We start from the raw sequence: 17,364 nt of genomic DNA, 5'->3' as shown, positions 1-17,364 counted from the left end.
ACCGGAAGTCCCGGGGTTGGGGTCTGTCTGGGAGTTGTAGTCTTTCATTTGGCTGATGCATGGGATCAGTTATGTGTAAAAGTAAACACTTTACTTATCTTTGCTGTGTTTATCTTTTAACCTAAAGTAAAACGTGTGGAGTCTTTAAGTCTTTAAAACCAACACTAAACAAATCGTAATAATGCAATTAATTGGGTTTGCTAATACACAACAATGTCAATAAAAGGAATCATAATCATGTTAATAAAGTTTCATATAATAGTTTTAATCATTTAAAATGCAGCTTGGTAACAAGTAAAAAAGACACAATACAGCAGATATAACAGATCCATTGTTTCAGAGTGTTTATTTTCCATGTGCAACGTCTCTGTAGAAAATACACAGACAAGTTCTTATCAGCCACAAAAGCACCAAAACATTATAATGCACCTCAGCTCTCAGTTTACACATAGAGGCTTGCACCGCATTTTTCTAAAGTGTTCCAACAGATATGACGCAGTGAAAATACAGTGCAAGGAAATAAGTGTGCAGTGAAGAAACTGAATTCTTAACTTAAAATCTGGTTTCAAAACTTGCATTGAAATTAGTGTTTAATGTCCATGACCATCCGTGACGTGCTCCAGGCTTCATAATCTGCTCCAAGCTTCCTGAACTCTACCTTCCGCCAAAAAAAACACCATTCTGTTACAAAATCCCCCCAAAACAATTACCAATCAATGTTGTGCAATACAGTTGTAGAGCTATTTCAGTTCACAGAAAAGGATTATAGTAATTCTGTGATTTGGCATTATCAGGGGCCAAATGGATCAGATTTTATTTTGGTCTTTTCTCCTGTAATAATGCTACAATAGAGGAATAGCAACAAAGCTATTGTTGCATAAGAGATTAGTTCTGCAATATGGTTATGGATGGAGTCTTTGTGTTCAACCAAGAGCACTTCACAAAAACACTGACCAAGAAATGCTCTTAGACAAGTGAATACACAACAAGAATGTGGTACAACATTTTATGCAAGAAATTGATGCTGATTTCTTCAATTTCCCTAATAATCTTACAGTGCATGATTCTGAACTCAATGGCTTACATGCTTACAAATACACAGGTATATGTAGACATTTACACCAAATTTACCTGACTGTCAAAGTAATAACAGTTAGAAATGCAAAAATGGAACTTTATGATATAAAAACATAAGGCTACCAATATACTGAATCAGAAAGCTACTATGCAGATCTCTATCAAATCTTAGACATATACCAGACAAGAGATTTTGAGGGTTACAGTCAGGAAAAGTGAATATATTGCAATTCCTTAACATGTCTTCGGCAGGAACCGCTGCTCTTAATACTGCTGTTGATCTTCAATCAGATTCACTTTATCTGAAAGTGCATCTAGTGAACAGACAGTCAAGGAAATCATAATTTTTAAAATTACAGTAATTAACAGTTAATTACGACAGCAGGAAATTATAGAATTATCAACTGTAAATCTGAGACTCAACTTAGTGTAATCAAAAGTACAAATGTGAAGAATAAAATCATTGTAAAGCTTCCAATATTACATTTTTAAATGAAAATCAAATACTTCTATCACATAATATTCACAATAAGAGTCTCACAATAAAACTGTAGATCATCCCAGGCCGCAGCTTCTGAGATGCAAAAAGGATATGTTTTCTGCTCAGCTCCTGGATAGCTGACTGTACTTTTTTCTGGAACACAATCTGAGCTTCACACATGCAGGCATCTTGGGTTATTTCACCTCTCATTTCCTCTGAAAGAGTGAGAAGAGATATGGAGAAAGTCGAAGCATGTGAGTGAGGTTTCACCATGTTTAGTGTAGCTTCTTTACTATACTTAAAATGGTTGTACGGTAGAAAAAAGCAACACAGCTCATTAATCTCTTTACAGATTAGACAGTAGCAGCGGACATTTTTTGTAACACCCATGCAGAGTGGATGTTCAATATGACCCTTTTCTTATAAAACTTGTTTTTTTGTTTCAAACAAAAAAAATCATCACAATTGACAATTGATTCAACAGTAGAGCTGAGATATTGCAATCACTTTTTACTTTTGTGATTGATGTTAGAAAATATGTTTAAAATGTTTTAGTCACGTCAACTAGTAAATCACAATCTAGGAAGATGTATTAGGTCAGGTGTCATAAGCTTAAGACACATGTAAATCACTTAAGCACTCACATATGTGTTATATACAAAATCACTGAAAAGATACAGTCATAACAGACAACAGGCAAATCAACATTTTTTTGGATCCTTTTGGACCAAAGTTGTGGTGAGGTCATCCCTTTGTGTCATTTCTTTCACAAGCACAGTTCACTTAATGTTCTACAAACTGTGCTGTGAAAGGCTGGAACCAGAAGTTGTGCTGTATGTCTTATTGCTGGACACTGTAGCTCTGGTTGCTGTCAACTACAGACTTTTCCACCACTGGAGAATGCAAAAACAAAGACATAAAAGGTATCATAATTGTGACACATTAAGTTTCACATCACAATCCTCAACCTATTTAAAAAGGCAAATCACCCTATCATTGTTAAAAGGGCTATAAACTTAACATAATTTTCATATATATCCTGATTTCCTGCAAATTTCAGTATCAAATGGTCTAGATAGCCTACAGACCATTTTGTTTGTGTAAAATATGACATGCTATATATGAAATCTATATTGAAACAGGGAGCTCACCTTAAATCATCTTGTGTAGTTTAGGATGGTTTCAGAATTGCTCTTGTCCAATGAGGCACATGGACCAACTGCTCTTCAAGTATTATTGAAATAGAGTTCAAGGAGTCCCCGGGGAAGCTGTTGCAACTTTGGCTGATACAGTTGTTTTGGGGACTCATGGAAACCATGTCCATGTATGTCAAAGCTCTTGGTAGGTCAGTACCAGTCTGGCACATTTGCTCAGTCAGGCTGGGCTCAATACTTCTTGCAGTAGATATTAATACTTTGTAGCTCAGGGTTTGGTGAGAAAAGCGTGGCTATGGAAACCTAACACAGACAACCTACAGTTCAGCACACTGGCACAATTATGTATGTAAAAAAAAAAGCAAATTCTTACGTGAGCATGTTCTCTGGTCTGCATTCAACACATATCCCATATGACAGTTGCAGTTGTAGGAATCCCCATTGTTGATACAAATATGTTGGCAGTTATGTCCTTGAGCACATGCATCCGAGCCTGAAAAGAGACACTCCCACATCTATAAGACCTTGTAACTCATTGAGCAAACTAATCATACATGTGTATATCATAATACATGTGCCTCTGTAGTTATTGGAAATGTTATAGAATGACACAATAAATAACAAATATCTTGCGCTAATGTAAAAATGTTGAAAGGCAGAATTTTCTTACGTGAGCATGTTTTCCTATCCATGTTAAGGACATATCCCACTCGACACTTGCAGATGAATGAGTTCCCCTTGTTGAAACATGTGTGCTGGCAATCATGTCCCTGGGCACATGCATCCAATCCCGGAACTGAAAAGAAAAGCTCACACCTCAATGACTCAATCTTTGACATCAAAAACATTCACTAGGCTTTTTGGGGATTATTCGGTCAAAGTTCCCTTGAAAAGAGGTGGATCCTACAACCATGTCACCCATACATTCAAACATACCCAGTCTCCCATGTCTCACTTACACAGACCTAAGTTTTGAACAGCTCAATTCAATGTAGATTGAAGGATGTTTGGTGTTTTCATAAGAGAGACTGCCTTTACATCCAACAAAGACTCCTACTGTCTAGATGGAAGCTCTAATATTGAATTGAACCAGTCCTGCTTAGATACTTTGAAACCCCAAAAGTCAGGCTATGTGGAATACCTGGCATAATGAAACAATTCAGGTTCTTACGTGAGCATGTTTTCTGGTCTGCATTCAATACATATCCCACTCGACACTTGCAGGTATACGAGTCATCATTGTTGACACAAATGTGCTGGCAGTCATGTCCCTGGGCACATGCATCTGAACCTGAAAAGAAAAACCTCCACATCTAACTGACTAAGTCTATCAGTCAATTACCCCTTTATCTCTTATGAACCCTCTGACTATTGCCATTTGCTCAATTTCTCTAAATGTATCACACTGAGGTTGATCAGGCTGACCTCAAGCACTGGGCTAAACTAACAAGAAACAAAACTATTTAGGCATTACTTTTTATTGTTCCAGTCTAGGAAATAACAGTGACATCCCAAGAAAATTGATAGGAAGCTCCAATTCCTTACGTGAGCATGTTTTCTTATCAGGATTCAACACGTATCCCATTTGACACTTGCAGATGTCAGAGTCATCAGTGCTGACACAAATATGTTGGCAGTCATGTCCCTGGGCACATGTATCTGAACCTGGAAAGAAGCACCCCCACATCTAACTATCAGTCAAAGAACCTTTAATAATTAATAAAACCTTTGATAACAAACCTTGAGGCAAAACCTTCAGCACATTGCAAAGAAAGGTCTAAGTTCTTACGTGAGCATGTTTTCTGATCTGGATTCAACATATATCCCACTCGACACTTGCAGATGTACGAGTCATCATTGTTGATACAAATGTGCTGGCAATCATTTCCATGGGCACATTGGTCAGAAACTAGAAAAAGAGACATGGACATCAAATGTCCAAATGCGTTACAACATCATACATGCAGAGATTGGACTGTTGGAGCCTCTCTCTGGCCATTGCTCCTTTTATAACTGACGACATCTGTCTCCTATGTGTCCAACTTATTCTGGCAAACCAAAATCTGCTGGCAGTCATATCCAAGGGTATTAATCTGAACCTGAAAAGAAACCTTCCACATCTGACTGACATAATCTATCGTATCAGGGCCATTGTGAACCATACAACTATGAAAAGAAACACTTTCACATCTGACTGACAGACCCCCGTTTCCCTTCTCTTCTATTTCATGCAACAAAATAACAGTGAGATCCCAAGTAAATCAGTTAGAAAGGTCAAAGTTCTTACGTGAGCATGTTTTCTTATCTGGATTCAACACATATCCCATTTGACACTTGCAGACGTACGAGTCATCAGTACTGACACATATATGTTGGCAGTCATGTCCCTGGGTACACGTATCTGAAACTGAAAAGAGACACTCCCACATCTAACTATGACAATCAGTCAAAGAGGCCCTTAGTAAGAAATAGACCCTTGGATGGGGGATCGTGATCAAGCACAGATAATGATTTTAATGCAAACCCTGAACACTGAAAAATATCTCAAAGAAATGTCCGAGTTCTTACGTGAGCACGTTTTCTTATCTGCATTCAACACATATCCCATTCGACACTTGCAGATGTGCGAGTCGTCAGTACTGACACACATATGTTGGCAGTCATGTCCCTGGGCACACGTATTTGAACCTGAAAAGAAACACTCCAGCATCTAACTGACAATCAGTCAAATAACCTTTAGTAAGTAATAACACCTATGATGGGGTATTGCGGTCAAGCACTGCTAATGAATCTCAAAGCTTCAGCACATTTGAACAAAAAGGTCTGTAAGTTCTTACGTGAGCACGTTTTCTTATCTGGATTCAACACATATCCCACTTGACACTCACAGATGTACGAGTCATCATTGTTTATACAAATGTGCTGGCAATCATTTCCATGGACACATGGATCAGAACCTGCAAAGAGACATGGACATCAAAAGTCCACATGTGTTATGACATCATACATGCAGAGTTAGGACTGTTATAGCCTCAGTCTGGCCATTGCTCCTTTACCAGTTGATGCAAACTGTCTTCCAACATCAAAATTATTCAGACAAACACAAAGTTGCTGGGAGTCTTGCTCATGGTTAAGTGCATCCAAACCTGAAAAGAAACCCTCCCACGTCTGACTGACCTACTCTGTCATCTCAAGGACCATTTTATCAGTTGTGAACCCTATGACTGTTGTCATTTGCTTCTATTCTCTCAAAGAATCAGACTGAGGTTATTAAGCTATACTTTTCAAGCTAATTTAATCAAACAGGTCAGACAGCACTTTCTTTATACCGTCTCAGTCTACAAAATAACAGTGAGATCCTAAGAAAAATGTTTAGGAAAGTCCAAGTTCTTACGTGAACACGTTTTCTGGTCTGCATTCAACACAAATCCCATTCGACACTTGCAGGTATACGAGTCATCAGTACTGACACAAATATGTTGGCAGTCATGTTCCTGGGCACATGTATCAGAACCTGAAAAGAAACACTCCCACATCTAACTAGGACAGTCAGTCAAATCCTCACAAAGTCACAAAACCTATGATGGGGAGTTGTGGTAAAGCACTCATAAGGAATCTTGCAGCAAACCCTTCAGCACAATTCAAAGAAAGTGAATAAGTTCTCACGTGAGCATGTTTTCTTATCTGGATTCAAAACATATTCCACTTGACACTTGCAGATGTACGAGTCATCATTGTTTATACAAATGTGCTGGCAGTCATTTCCAAGGGCACATGGATCTGAACCTGAGGAGAGACATGGACATCAAAAGTCCAGATGAGTTATAACATTATAGATACAGAGATTGGACTGTAGGAGCCTCAGTCTTGCCATTCCTCCTTTTAAAGTAGATGCTATCTGTCTTCAGTGTGTCGGACACATTCATGCTAACACAGATTTGCTGACAGTCTTGCTCATGGGGACAAGCATCTGAACCTGAAAAGAAACACTTTCACATTTGACTGATTTAGTCTATAATCTCATAGACCTCTTTATCTATTGTGAACAATATGAGTATCGCCATTTGCTCCATTTCTCTCAATGCATCCAACTGAGGTTGATATGAGTCAGCTCAATTCACCCGGCAAATTTAATCAAACAAGTTAGATATTACTGTTCCATTCTATGAAATAAGAGTGAGATCCTAAATAAATCGCTTTAAAAGGTTCAAGTTCTTACGTGAGCATGTTTTCTCATCTGGATTCAACACATATCCCATTCGACACTTGCAGATGTACGAGTCATCAGTTGTCACACAAATATGTTGGCAGTCATGTCCCTGGGCACACGTATCTGAACCTGAAAAGAAACACTCCGACATCTAACTATGACAAACAGTCAAAAATGCCCGTAATAAGCAATAGAACCTATGATGGGGGATTGTGATCAAGCACTGGTAATAACCCCTTTTGAAGCAAACCCTGAACAATTCTACACATCTTAAAGAGATGTCCAAGTTCTTACGTGAGCATGTTTTCTTATCTGCATTCAACACATATCCCATTCGACACTTGCAGATGTACGAGTCATCAGTACTGACACAAATATGTTGGCACTCATTTCCCTGGGCACACATATCTGAAGCTGAAAAGATAAATTCCAACATCGAACTCTGACAATCCGTCATGGAACCCTTAGTAAGTAATACAATCTATAATGAGGTATCTTAGTCAAGCATTGATAATGAATCTTGAAGAAAAACCTTCAGCAAATTTCAAAGAAAGGTCTATAATTTCTTACGTGAGCACGTTTTCTTATCCGGATTCAACAGATATCCCTCATGACACTTGCAGGTGTATATGCCATCGTTGTTTATACAAATGTGCTGGCAGTCATTTCCATGGGTACATGGATCTGATCCTGAAAAGAGACACTCCTATTCATAAATGACTTAACAATAAAATTTGTCAGGAAGCACTTACTCTGCCGGACTTTACTCCCAACTTCCTGCTCATTCAAAATAATTGACATACGTACATACTGTATAAATGTATATGTAGAGCAGGTGTACAATTTAGGTTCTTACGTGAGCATGTTTTCTGGTCTGCATTCAGCATATATCCCTCATAACACTTGCAAAAGTAAGAATCACCATTTGCATCACAAATGTGCTCGCAGTCATGTCCGTGGTCACATATATCCAAACCTGAAATGAAACACTTCCAGCTGACACTGTCAATCACTACTAACTACTACACGATTTAAAGCCAAATTCTTAAAGCATTTTTCTGTCATTATCCAAGCATCTCCATTTCTTTAGTAAAACCAATGACACTGCACTAAGGCATGCGGATCATAATGTCCAAGGTCTTACTTGAGCATGTTTTTTGGTCGGCATTCAACACATATCCCATTCGACACTTGCAGATAAAAGAGTCCTCATTGTTTTCACAAATGTGTTGGCAGTCATGTCCATGGGCACATTGATCAAAACCTATAAAAAGAGACAGATCCACATGAAACTAATATCTCAGTCAGGTGAGCTTTGTCTGTTCCCAGCTCCATTCCTCTTTTTTTGTGAATCAGCCTCCAAAGTCTATGAGTTATTACCTCTGCCAAGGAGGTTATGTTTTCACCCCTGTCTGTTTTGTTTGTTGGCTTGTTTATAAGCAAGATTACACAATTGAACAATTGAACTGATTTCTGTGAAACTTGGTGGAAGGACACGGTATGGGTCAGGGAAGAACCCATAAACTGTTGGTGTGGATCTGGATCAGGGGGTGGATGCAGGATGATTTTTTTAAACTTTCTTTCACATTGAATAATGTTATGGCAATGGTGTTTTTCAACATTTTGAGGATCAGGATTTTGTATTTAACGAACCACATTAGTAATGACTGATGTAAACAAGACAACATGGCTCTAAGACATCAAATCTCGTAAGACCTGTGTTGTTGTCTGCATGGGATTTGACAATAAATCTGAAAAGATAAAACTGCTTACGTGAGCATGTTTTCTCATCAGAATTCAACGAATATCCCCAATGACATTTACAGATGTAAGAATCATCAGTGTTTATGCACATATGCTGACAATCGTGGCCCTGGGCACATGTAGTTGAACCTGAAATCAGACACTTCCGCATGTAACACACTCAGCCGAACTACATCAGTCAAGCACATTAGAGCTAAGACATTAATGAGCCATTGACTATTTAAAAAAGAACTCAAAATAACCTTTTTCTCAAGATGCATCAATTCTAGGTTCTTATGCACACTCATTCTCTTGGCAACTCAGGAAAAGGTTTTAAAGCTGTTCAGGCAAACTAAACTGTAGCTCATCTGAGCGCCACAGACTGGATTCTACTGTTGCTCAACCAACAACAATAATAATTATTTTTCCAAATCCTCACAAATCTATTGGTAAAGGTTCTTAGTATGTGAACATGTTTTCTTGTCTCAACATATATCCCTCATGACACATACAGAGGTAAGCATCACCATTTTTGACACAAAACACTCTGCCAGTCAAGTCCTTGGACACATGAGACACACCTACATGAAACTGATTGTTACTGAGCTCAACAACAAGCTATGGTATACCTTTCAGGGCAAGATCGGAAAAATAGTCACATAAGCTAAACTGTGCCTGATCCGGTACCAATTCCAGCTGAATTGAGAATTCACTTCCCTGCACGTTTCAGAATAATCCAAATCCAAACAGCAACCACCACAACTGAAACTGAGGCCAATGTGGAAGGGCCATTTCTTCAGTGTTTTCTATGATGGCACCAAATTTCTACTGGAAGGGGTCCAGCTTCTTATGAGGTTAAGTTATTGGTTTGTACAGGCTATCCCATTCCACATTCACACAGTTGTACGAATCATTGTGCTGACACAACTGTGCTAGTGGTCATGTCCCTGGGAACACGTATCCAAACATGACAAGAAAAAATGTACTGACACGAAGCTCTCATCATGCTCTTATTATGGAGCTTTTGATAAGAAGTCAATGTTCCAGCTCTCAGTCAAGCGACAGGATACGGTGACTGACCTGCGTTTGCTTTATAGCTATATGAAAGGTTGCAGCTGTACTTGAAAAAACTGAATTATTTAAAGCTTTGAAGCCATAAAAGATTGTTTTAAATCATCATACAAAACACATATACAGTATCTGTGGAACTGGCATGAAAAACAAACAAGCAAAAAGCAAATCTCATCAGAAATATTGTGTTCTCACGTGAGCATGTTTTCTGGTCTGCATTCAACAAATATCCCACTTGACACTTGCAGATGTACGAGTCATCACTGTTTAGACAAATGTGCTAGCAGTCATGTCCATGGGCACATGGATCAGAGCCTGAAAAGAGATACTCACATCTCCCCACATCTGACTGATACAGCTCTCTAGAGGTAACAGTTGTGGAGGCCTTTGATCGCCCATTACTTTTAGAACTTGGGCCTCTCATCAACCAGGGCCTTCATCATGTCCTGCTTATTTCATTTGAGCTCAATAGTGCCCTAATTTATTTAGGTGAACACAAATCATTGCTTAAAAGAGACATTATGCAGTCTGACCACGAAATGCTTCACTAACTGATGTTCAAAAGCATATGAAGTTGGATTTATACGGCTCACTTTAAATTCTAATATCAATGTTTAACAAACTAGACATTTCTACCTCTTTTCCCATCCTATTTCCAAACCAATACTTTTTCAACCATGTTTTTTCAGATCATGCACAAACAAATAGGGATTTCAAGACACTGCGAGACTGGACAAAAAGATAAGACAAAGATAAAGTCTCTTACGTGAGCATGTTTTCTTGTCCGGGTTCAAGACGTAGCCCGAGCGACACTTGCAGTTGTACCAGTCGCCGTTGTTGACACAAATATGCTGGCAATCGTGTCCCAGAGCACATGCATCAGAACCTGAAAAGATACATTCCAGTGTCTGATTGGCTTATTGTCTCGCTGAATCATTGTTGTTACAGGTTAGTAACTTGTGATTAAACATTAATTAATTGTGCATTGTTTTTATTTTACGTAGCCACATGCAGATTAGTTTGCTTGATCTCTGTGCTTCAGCTATTGCAGTGTTGTAGTGATTTTATGTTGTTTGTTTCAATTCCTGTATTATTTGTGAAGGAAGAGATTAAGTGATTTATCACCTTGAAATGTTAAACGGGCCTTTGAATTTTAGTCACCTGAATATGTATCCATTTTAAGGTTCATGCAGCACAGACCATGCATACACGAAATCGAATGCAGGTAACATTCTTTCACAATAACACAGAAACGTACTTTACTAGTGACGTCACTTTTGTGGACGACAGAAGTGAAACACAGAGGTCAGTTGAGCTCATTCTTCAGGCTCAAGCTGTTATTCAAAAGCAAAGTTTTGAATTTAACTGACTGGAGGCTAGTCATGATTTCAAAATGCTGTGCCATGAGTTTGACACCAGCGAGAAGGTTATTTTAAAGTTGGTTGGCGAAATGTAAACAATGATAATTTCAAATCCAATCTTAACTTAAGTAAAATTTAAGTAAAAACAAAAGTACCGGTCCCAGGAAAGTCATGGTGGGAATTTGTTTTGTCCCACTAAGTAGCTGTTTGCACCCCTGATCTAAATGTTTTTGTGTTGATACCACAAATTAGAAATAACTTGTTAGCTACGCTTTAAATGTCCTGGTAGGCAGTTTTTCTTACCTTCAAACAGATCCAAGTAAGTTCTGCCCCTCTCGTTTCCAGTGTCTGTGCTAAGCTAAGCTAATTGGCTGTTTGCTCAGGCTTCATATTGAATGGACTGACATGAGAGGGATGTACATTCTTCTCATTTAAATTTCATGCTGGAAAGAAAATAAGCTTTGTATGTCTGCTTTCTTTTAATTTTAAATAGTGCAGTGCTTGTTCTAAACCTGCCTGATTTGAATTAGCTATTTCTTTCCTTGTCTTCTTGGTCTGTGTTAAAGCTTTGGCGCTACTTCAGAATTATTCCTTGTTATTAGTGAGTCTTTGTCCAATAGTTCTACAATATACTGTCACTTTTTATTGTTTGTGTGCTGGATGTTGTCTGCAGAGCTTTTTATAAAAATTCTATTGTAAAGAGTGAAGTTAGAAAACTTTGTGCTCATCCTAACTGGTTTGTCTACAATAAAGATTGATCTAGAGATAAAATAATGGTTCTGCATCCATTCAGAGGGTAATACTGTATATCCAATTAGATAATGGAATGTTTTCTTAAAAATTACTTGAATTAAAATGTTCCACTCAATTAGCCTACATTTGGGTCCTATTCAGCACAAGCTGAATTAGTTTTTGCCTTGCAGGATAAGTGGCCGTTAATATTGGCAGAAGCCTAAAGTGTAGACCTGGGCAGCTAAGCATATTTTCTGGTAACTGAGCGGAGCGCACGGCATGAGGCATAAAATACAGCGCAGTGTGCAAAGAGCAGCGCGCTTCCTGTGAAAAGTACAGGCAGCATCATTTTAGGTTTCTACCATTTTAAAGTATTTTTGTATTTAAGATTTTGCTCTGAGTCAGAGTCTACCAGTGATCAGAGGGTTGTCTTCTTCTTTGGGTAGGTTAGTACATCCACTTCAACTATTGTACATTTTTAATGCTGACTGCATTAATAATAAACTAATTTTTTCACTGTCTGCATGGCAACAGTTAGTAGAAACCATTTTTTGGGAAATGCACACACAAACAGTGACAGTAAATAAAATCTACAATGTCTATAGAAGACCAAAGAAGAGGACTGTTTACTTTAGAATGGAGATTCCCTCTATGGTGCTGCCCATAAAATCACAGGTTAATTTAAAAAGATGCATCTGACATACCGTTGTTTCCTTTATCGTCATTTTCATTATTTATCCCATTAAGGTCTTTTCTGCCATAATCATCAATTCCACCATTTAATGGAGTGTCCGCACTCCCGTTATCATCATCCTTACCACACAAGGTTTCCCTAAATTTGGAAGTTAGCTTCTCTATGACACCATAGGTCTCGACATAGAAGACATGGTCATCATATGGGGGGCTGGCCATGAGGCGGAGGGACATCATATCAGCTCTGTCCACTCCCACTGCGTAGATCTCAATCCCAGATGCACGAGCTGCGGCTGACACTTCGTCCACCTTGTCCTGGGGCCTCCCGTCCGTCACTATGAAGGCCACTTTGGCAATGTTCAAGGAACTAGCCCGGGCCCCTGCCTCCACAGTGAATGCTTTCTCCATAGCAGTCTTTATGGCCATGCCTGTCATGGTGCCTGAGGCGAGGGGCTCGACTCGGGCCAGTGCCTGCTTTAGGGCAAACTTGTCAAAATACGTCTTCAGCAGGAACTCGATCTGCACTGTGCTGGCATAATTGACGAGGCCAACTCTGGTGGCATCGTACCCGATCTCCAAGCTGTCCACCATGTCTTCCAAGAAGTCCTTGGCCTTCTCAAACTCAGCCGGACGTACACTGCGGGAGCTGTCTATGATAAAGACCAGGTCTATGGGCCGATTTCTGCAGTTGGATCTTGTTGCTGTAAAATATAACCAACATTTAAAATGGAATGCAAAAGGGTATTTTTCAATGATTTTGCAATTCATTGTACAAAATCTCCTGATATTCTCCCATAGGTTACTAAGTTGTGCCCACGATAGTTTCTTCAGCTCTGAAGCTGCACTATAGCTGAAGTGTGCTGCAAACATTGAACTAAACTATAGTGGCTACAGAGATACTGTGCCAAAATAAGGACTGTAAAAACTGTGTCTCTCTTTGTTTGAGAATAATCTATATTTATGTTTCATAATTTCTTAATTACCTGAAGCAACTTTTTCTGCATTTTGCTCGGGAAAAAGAAAATTCCAATTTCTATATATCGGAAATTATGCATGCTGATATTTTTTTTCTAATTGATTTGACTAAATGCTAAAATAACATGAGCAATGATAAACAATGCTTATGATTCACTATTAAGGCTGAGGTGTCCAAATGTAGATCACCTTAAATTCCCGTTTAACTCAAATATTCTGTCATTTGAAAATACACCTTTAAGCTTCCTTCTAAAACATCAATAAAATCAACCTTGAAAAGAAATAATATTTGAATTAGAACATGTTAGTTTTTGGCATCTAGGCTCCTCCTTCATCCATCACTTCCCTGGATATGATTACATAGAGATGATGGGAGTGATGAGCAATTGGCATCATCATGAGATCAAACAATTTTTTATGAATTCAACTTAATACCAGTGGACTTTTCTTATATCTTATGCCACCTAATGAAAGACAATCTTTTTTGAAAAAACAACATTATATTTAATTATATGAATCAGGAAGCACAATCCACAACCCCAAAGCTGTCATTTTGGGAGCAACATTACAGCGTGTTAGTTGTATGGCTACCTGCAGCAGTTCTGATGGATGCAGCAGAGACACTCAAGTCTTTAGCAGGCTGCCGGGATGTGAATGGTGCAGGATTGAGTTGCAACGGTGAGGGCAGCTCGCTCTTTGGCAGAAGGTGATCGGCAGGCTGATAGCGAGACCTGGAATTACTGCTGCCAGCTTTGCCAGGGGGAAGGAAAAAAAGAATTAGAGCAGAGGCTTAAGAGCCCACTGGCAGACATGCATGAATGATAATTAGCTTAATAACGTTGTTGATGGAGGGAAAGGAGTGTGCAGTAAGAGTTCACACACACAAACGTTTGTACTTCTATCTTAGTGAGAACACTCAATCTTAACCTAAACCTAATTCTAACCTTAACACTAAAACCAATTCTTGACCCTCAAACAGTCCAGGACCAGCCAAAATGTCCTCACTTTCCAAAAATGTCCTCACTCTGTAAGGTCTATGCTTAAAATGATCCTCACAAAGATATAAGAACAAGAGCACACACACACATAGAGATATACATATATATTGTTATATTTTTGCCCAATTCTAGGCTGCTGCTGTTCTGAAGATATTTCCAGAAATGACAATATTCCATCTTTTGTATCATTAACAATAAAAGTACTAATGAAATATTAATGATGTGCAACTGCATTTATTATTCTAAAAACACGTTCAAATTACAATCTGCTCAAAGTTTTTCTTAAGTTTTGTGATTAGTTAGGTATTATAACACCTTTCTGTTCTGGTAAAAAATTAGCAAGTAGATGTGTTTCCATCCCTTGGTATAGTAGATTATAGTAGAATTTATTTGAATATGCATACTAATAATAATGGGTGAAACATAGTAAAGTTACCCAAGCCAGAACAAACTCATAAAACAGATTAACATCTCAACATCACGCATTCAGGTGGATGTAGTCCTTAACATGCAGTCTACTAACCTGCCCTGTCACTCCTCCATCTCTCCTGTGCCTGGAGGCTGCTGACACCTGGCCGGACACTCTGCTGCTGCTGGAAGCCTCGGTCAGTGTAATCACTTTCAGCGCTTAGGGCTTCGTCAGAGATTTGCTCAGCAGATTTGATATCTTCAAACCACTGAGAAACCCTTGCGTGTACTTGCGGGGACGCTCGTGGGATTAGAGGACTACCTGAGTGGATCTGTCGGTGCTGGGCCCGAAGCTGTGGGAAAACTCCCAGAGCCCCTGATGCCAGAGAGCCGATGAAGCAGATCAGTCCCCACATTAATGAAGTCATGTTGCCTGTACACAGTTTCCTCCTGTGGGTGCCCGCTGGTTCTCCAACACTACACTGTTGAATGCAACCTACTTATACCCTCTGCTCCACGGCCCACAAGGCGTGGGGAGCAAGAGGCCCAATCCACAGATAGTAAGAGGAAGGAGTTGCTCCAGTGAGGCTGGTTTCACTGCAGCAACAATTGCATTACTTTTCTGTAATGCCTATATTTAGTGGTGGAATGTAACTAAGGCGGCTACGTTTACTTAAGTACTCTATTCTTAATTATAGTTTTGAGATTTTCTACTTCTACTTCAATAGATTTCTGTGGTAAATTTTGTACATTTTAAAAACTCTATATTTACATAATGCTCTGCTATTAGTTAGTCAGCAGTAAATTAGTTCCTCAACCATTAAAACATTAAAGAAAAACCTCAAGATAAAGCTTTTGAATGCAGTTTGCTGCTTCACATACACTTTTTCTTTTGATACATTTTGCTGATGATGTCAAAAGACTTGTCTCATCCTAATTATTCATGTGTTATTTATGATAAATTGTAAAGTGTCCTTTGGTGTCTTGAAGGCATCGTGAAATAAAATTATTTTTCATTATTATTTAGTAAAGTTCCACATCTCAATACTTTTCCACCACTGACTCAATCACTTTTCCTGTTAATGTTTTATTTATTTGAATCCTTCTTAAGAAGATAAACAGATTAACATTTTTGTAATAAGTTTTATAAGTCTGACCTCTACTGACATAATAAGCTATAAATATTCAAGAAATGGCTTTGAGGTAGATGAATAATTAATGACAGTGCAGAAAATAATATCGAAACCAAGGCCCACTTAATTAGTTCTGTAGTTTTTGACCATATCACATTTATTTTTGCTCAGTTCTCAAACTTCTCGTCTAATTTAGGACTTCTGACTTAATTTATTAACCTTTTATGTAGAAATTAATTTGGAAATAATTATGTATCAACAGCAGTATCTCTATGGTGAGTGAATAAATGACATGTAGTTCCTTTTTACGAAAACAATTTCTATTTTTTGAAATACAATGTGAGTGCAGTTACTTTGTAGTATGCTGCCCTCTCGTGGCCTGTAGTGCAAACTGTGTTCCAGAGGTCACTGGTCTGAATAGAGGAGACATTGCTTGATTCAAAATAAAACATAGAAAACTGCTTTGTCCAAAACAGTTTACCGGCTGAATATGGAAGATCGGAAAAAATAATCTTCTCCTTTGAACAATTCAAATCACCTTGTTGTTCTCATGTAATCAGGTGTGTTAGGACATTTTTGTAAGAGTGTTTTGCATCAAGTTACAAATTCTGTCTGACAATGCAAATGGTCCTGTTTTACTTGTCACAAAGGGAAGTTATATGTTTGTGTGTGTATATATATATTGTGTTCATTTGTCACCATCCTGAATGTATCTGCTATGAAAACACACACAAATTTGTTCAAAACGGATCCCAAAAACACTTTATGAGTCTCAGGGGTAAACAGAGTTGCAGCTAAATTCAATACAAGTAAAGCAACTGGTGACTCCTTCTTCAAATGTTAAAAAACATCAGAAAACATAAAATGCCTCCATCCTGCTCCTGTGGTGTCATCCAAATGTCTGTAAGCCCCGACATTCAGATTTGACTTGAAATGGTGTCATTTACACTATGTTTTTAGTCTAAAACTCTGCTAGCGGAAGTAGCAATGCTAGCAGAAGTAGCGAAGCTAGCAGAAGTAGGGTTGCTAGCAGAAGTAGCGTTGCTAGCAAAAGTAGCTATGCCAAAGACAACATAGTCAGTAACACTTTTAATTATCTAAAGTGTTATAATACATTGAATTTATATAGCGCTTTTCAAAGTTTCCAAAGACGCTTAATTATCTAAAGGGTTCTATACTGGTAGTAGTGACTAATGCCGAATGACATGCAGAAACATTTTATCTACACATTTTGAGTGCAGTTGTGGTTCAGGAGGTAGAGTGGGTCCACCAGTCATGAGAAGGATGGTGGTTTGATCCCTGGCCAATCCACTTTAAATAAGCTGCAC

General features: G+C 38.5%; 1 protein-coding gene across 11 annotated transcripts; it reads right to left on the bottom strand.

Annotated features, from left to right (window-relative positions):
- Positions 1-320: 320 nt before the first annotated feature.
- LOC118116354 (matrilin-2) lies at positions 321-15,537 on the bottom strand. Of its 11 annotated transcripts, none has more exons than XM_047341600.1 (20): positions 15,019-15,531; positions 14,089-14,247; positions 12,534-13,223; positions 10,503-10,622; positions 8,067-8,186; positions 7,779-7,898; positions 7,493-7,612; positions 6,932-7,051; positions 6,379-6,498; positions 6,107-6,226; positions 5,550-5,669; positions 5,281-5,400; positions 5,000-5,119; positions 4,502-4,621; positions 4,258-4,377; positions 3,884-4,003; positions 3,383-3,508; positions 3,086-3,205; positions 1,672-1,773; positions 321-1,394 (listed from the first exon to the last, which is right to left on the bottom strand). In XM_047341600.1, the coding sequence occupies exons 1-20, from the start codon at positions 15,329-15,331 to the stop codon at positions 1,342-1,344; spliced, it is 3,123 nt and encodes a 1,040-aa protein (XP_047197556.1). In that variant the 5' UTR covers positions 15,332-15,531; the 3' UTR covers positions 321-1,341. The 11 variants fall into 11 exon arrangements, 10 of the variants coding, with proteins under 10 accessions (XP_047197556.1, XP_047197557.1, XP_047197559.1 ...); XM_047341601.1 differs by having other exon boundaries at positions 12,648-13,223; positions 15,019-15,527; XR_007032996.1 differs by lacking the exons at positions 321-1,394; positions 1,672-1,773 and adding exons at positions 1,790-2,451; positions 2,710-3,015 and having other exon boundaries at positions 15,019-15,537.
- Positions 15,538-17,364: the final 1,827 nt, after the last annotated feature.

The sequence above is a fragment of the Hippoglossus stenolepis genome, chromosome 10, assembly GCF_022539355.2.
Source record: "Hippoglossus stenolepis isolate QCI-W04-F060 chromosome 10, HSTE1.2, whole genome shotgun sequence".
In the NCBI taxonomy this organism is placed as follows: domain Eukaryota; kingdom Metazoa; phylum Chordata; class Actinopteri; order Pleuronectiformes; family Pleuronectidae; genus Hippoglossus; species Hippoglossus stenolepis.
The sequence above is the reverse complement of the archived record's forward strand: the minus strand, read 5'-3'. Positions and strand labels throughout refer to the sequence as shown.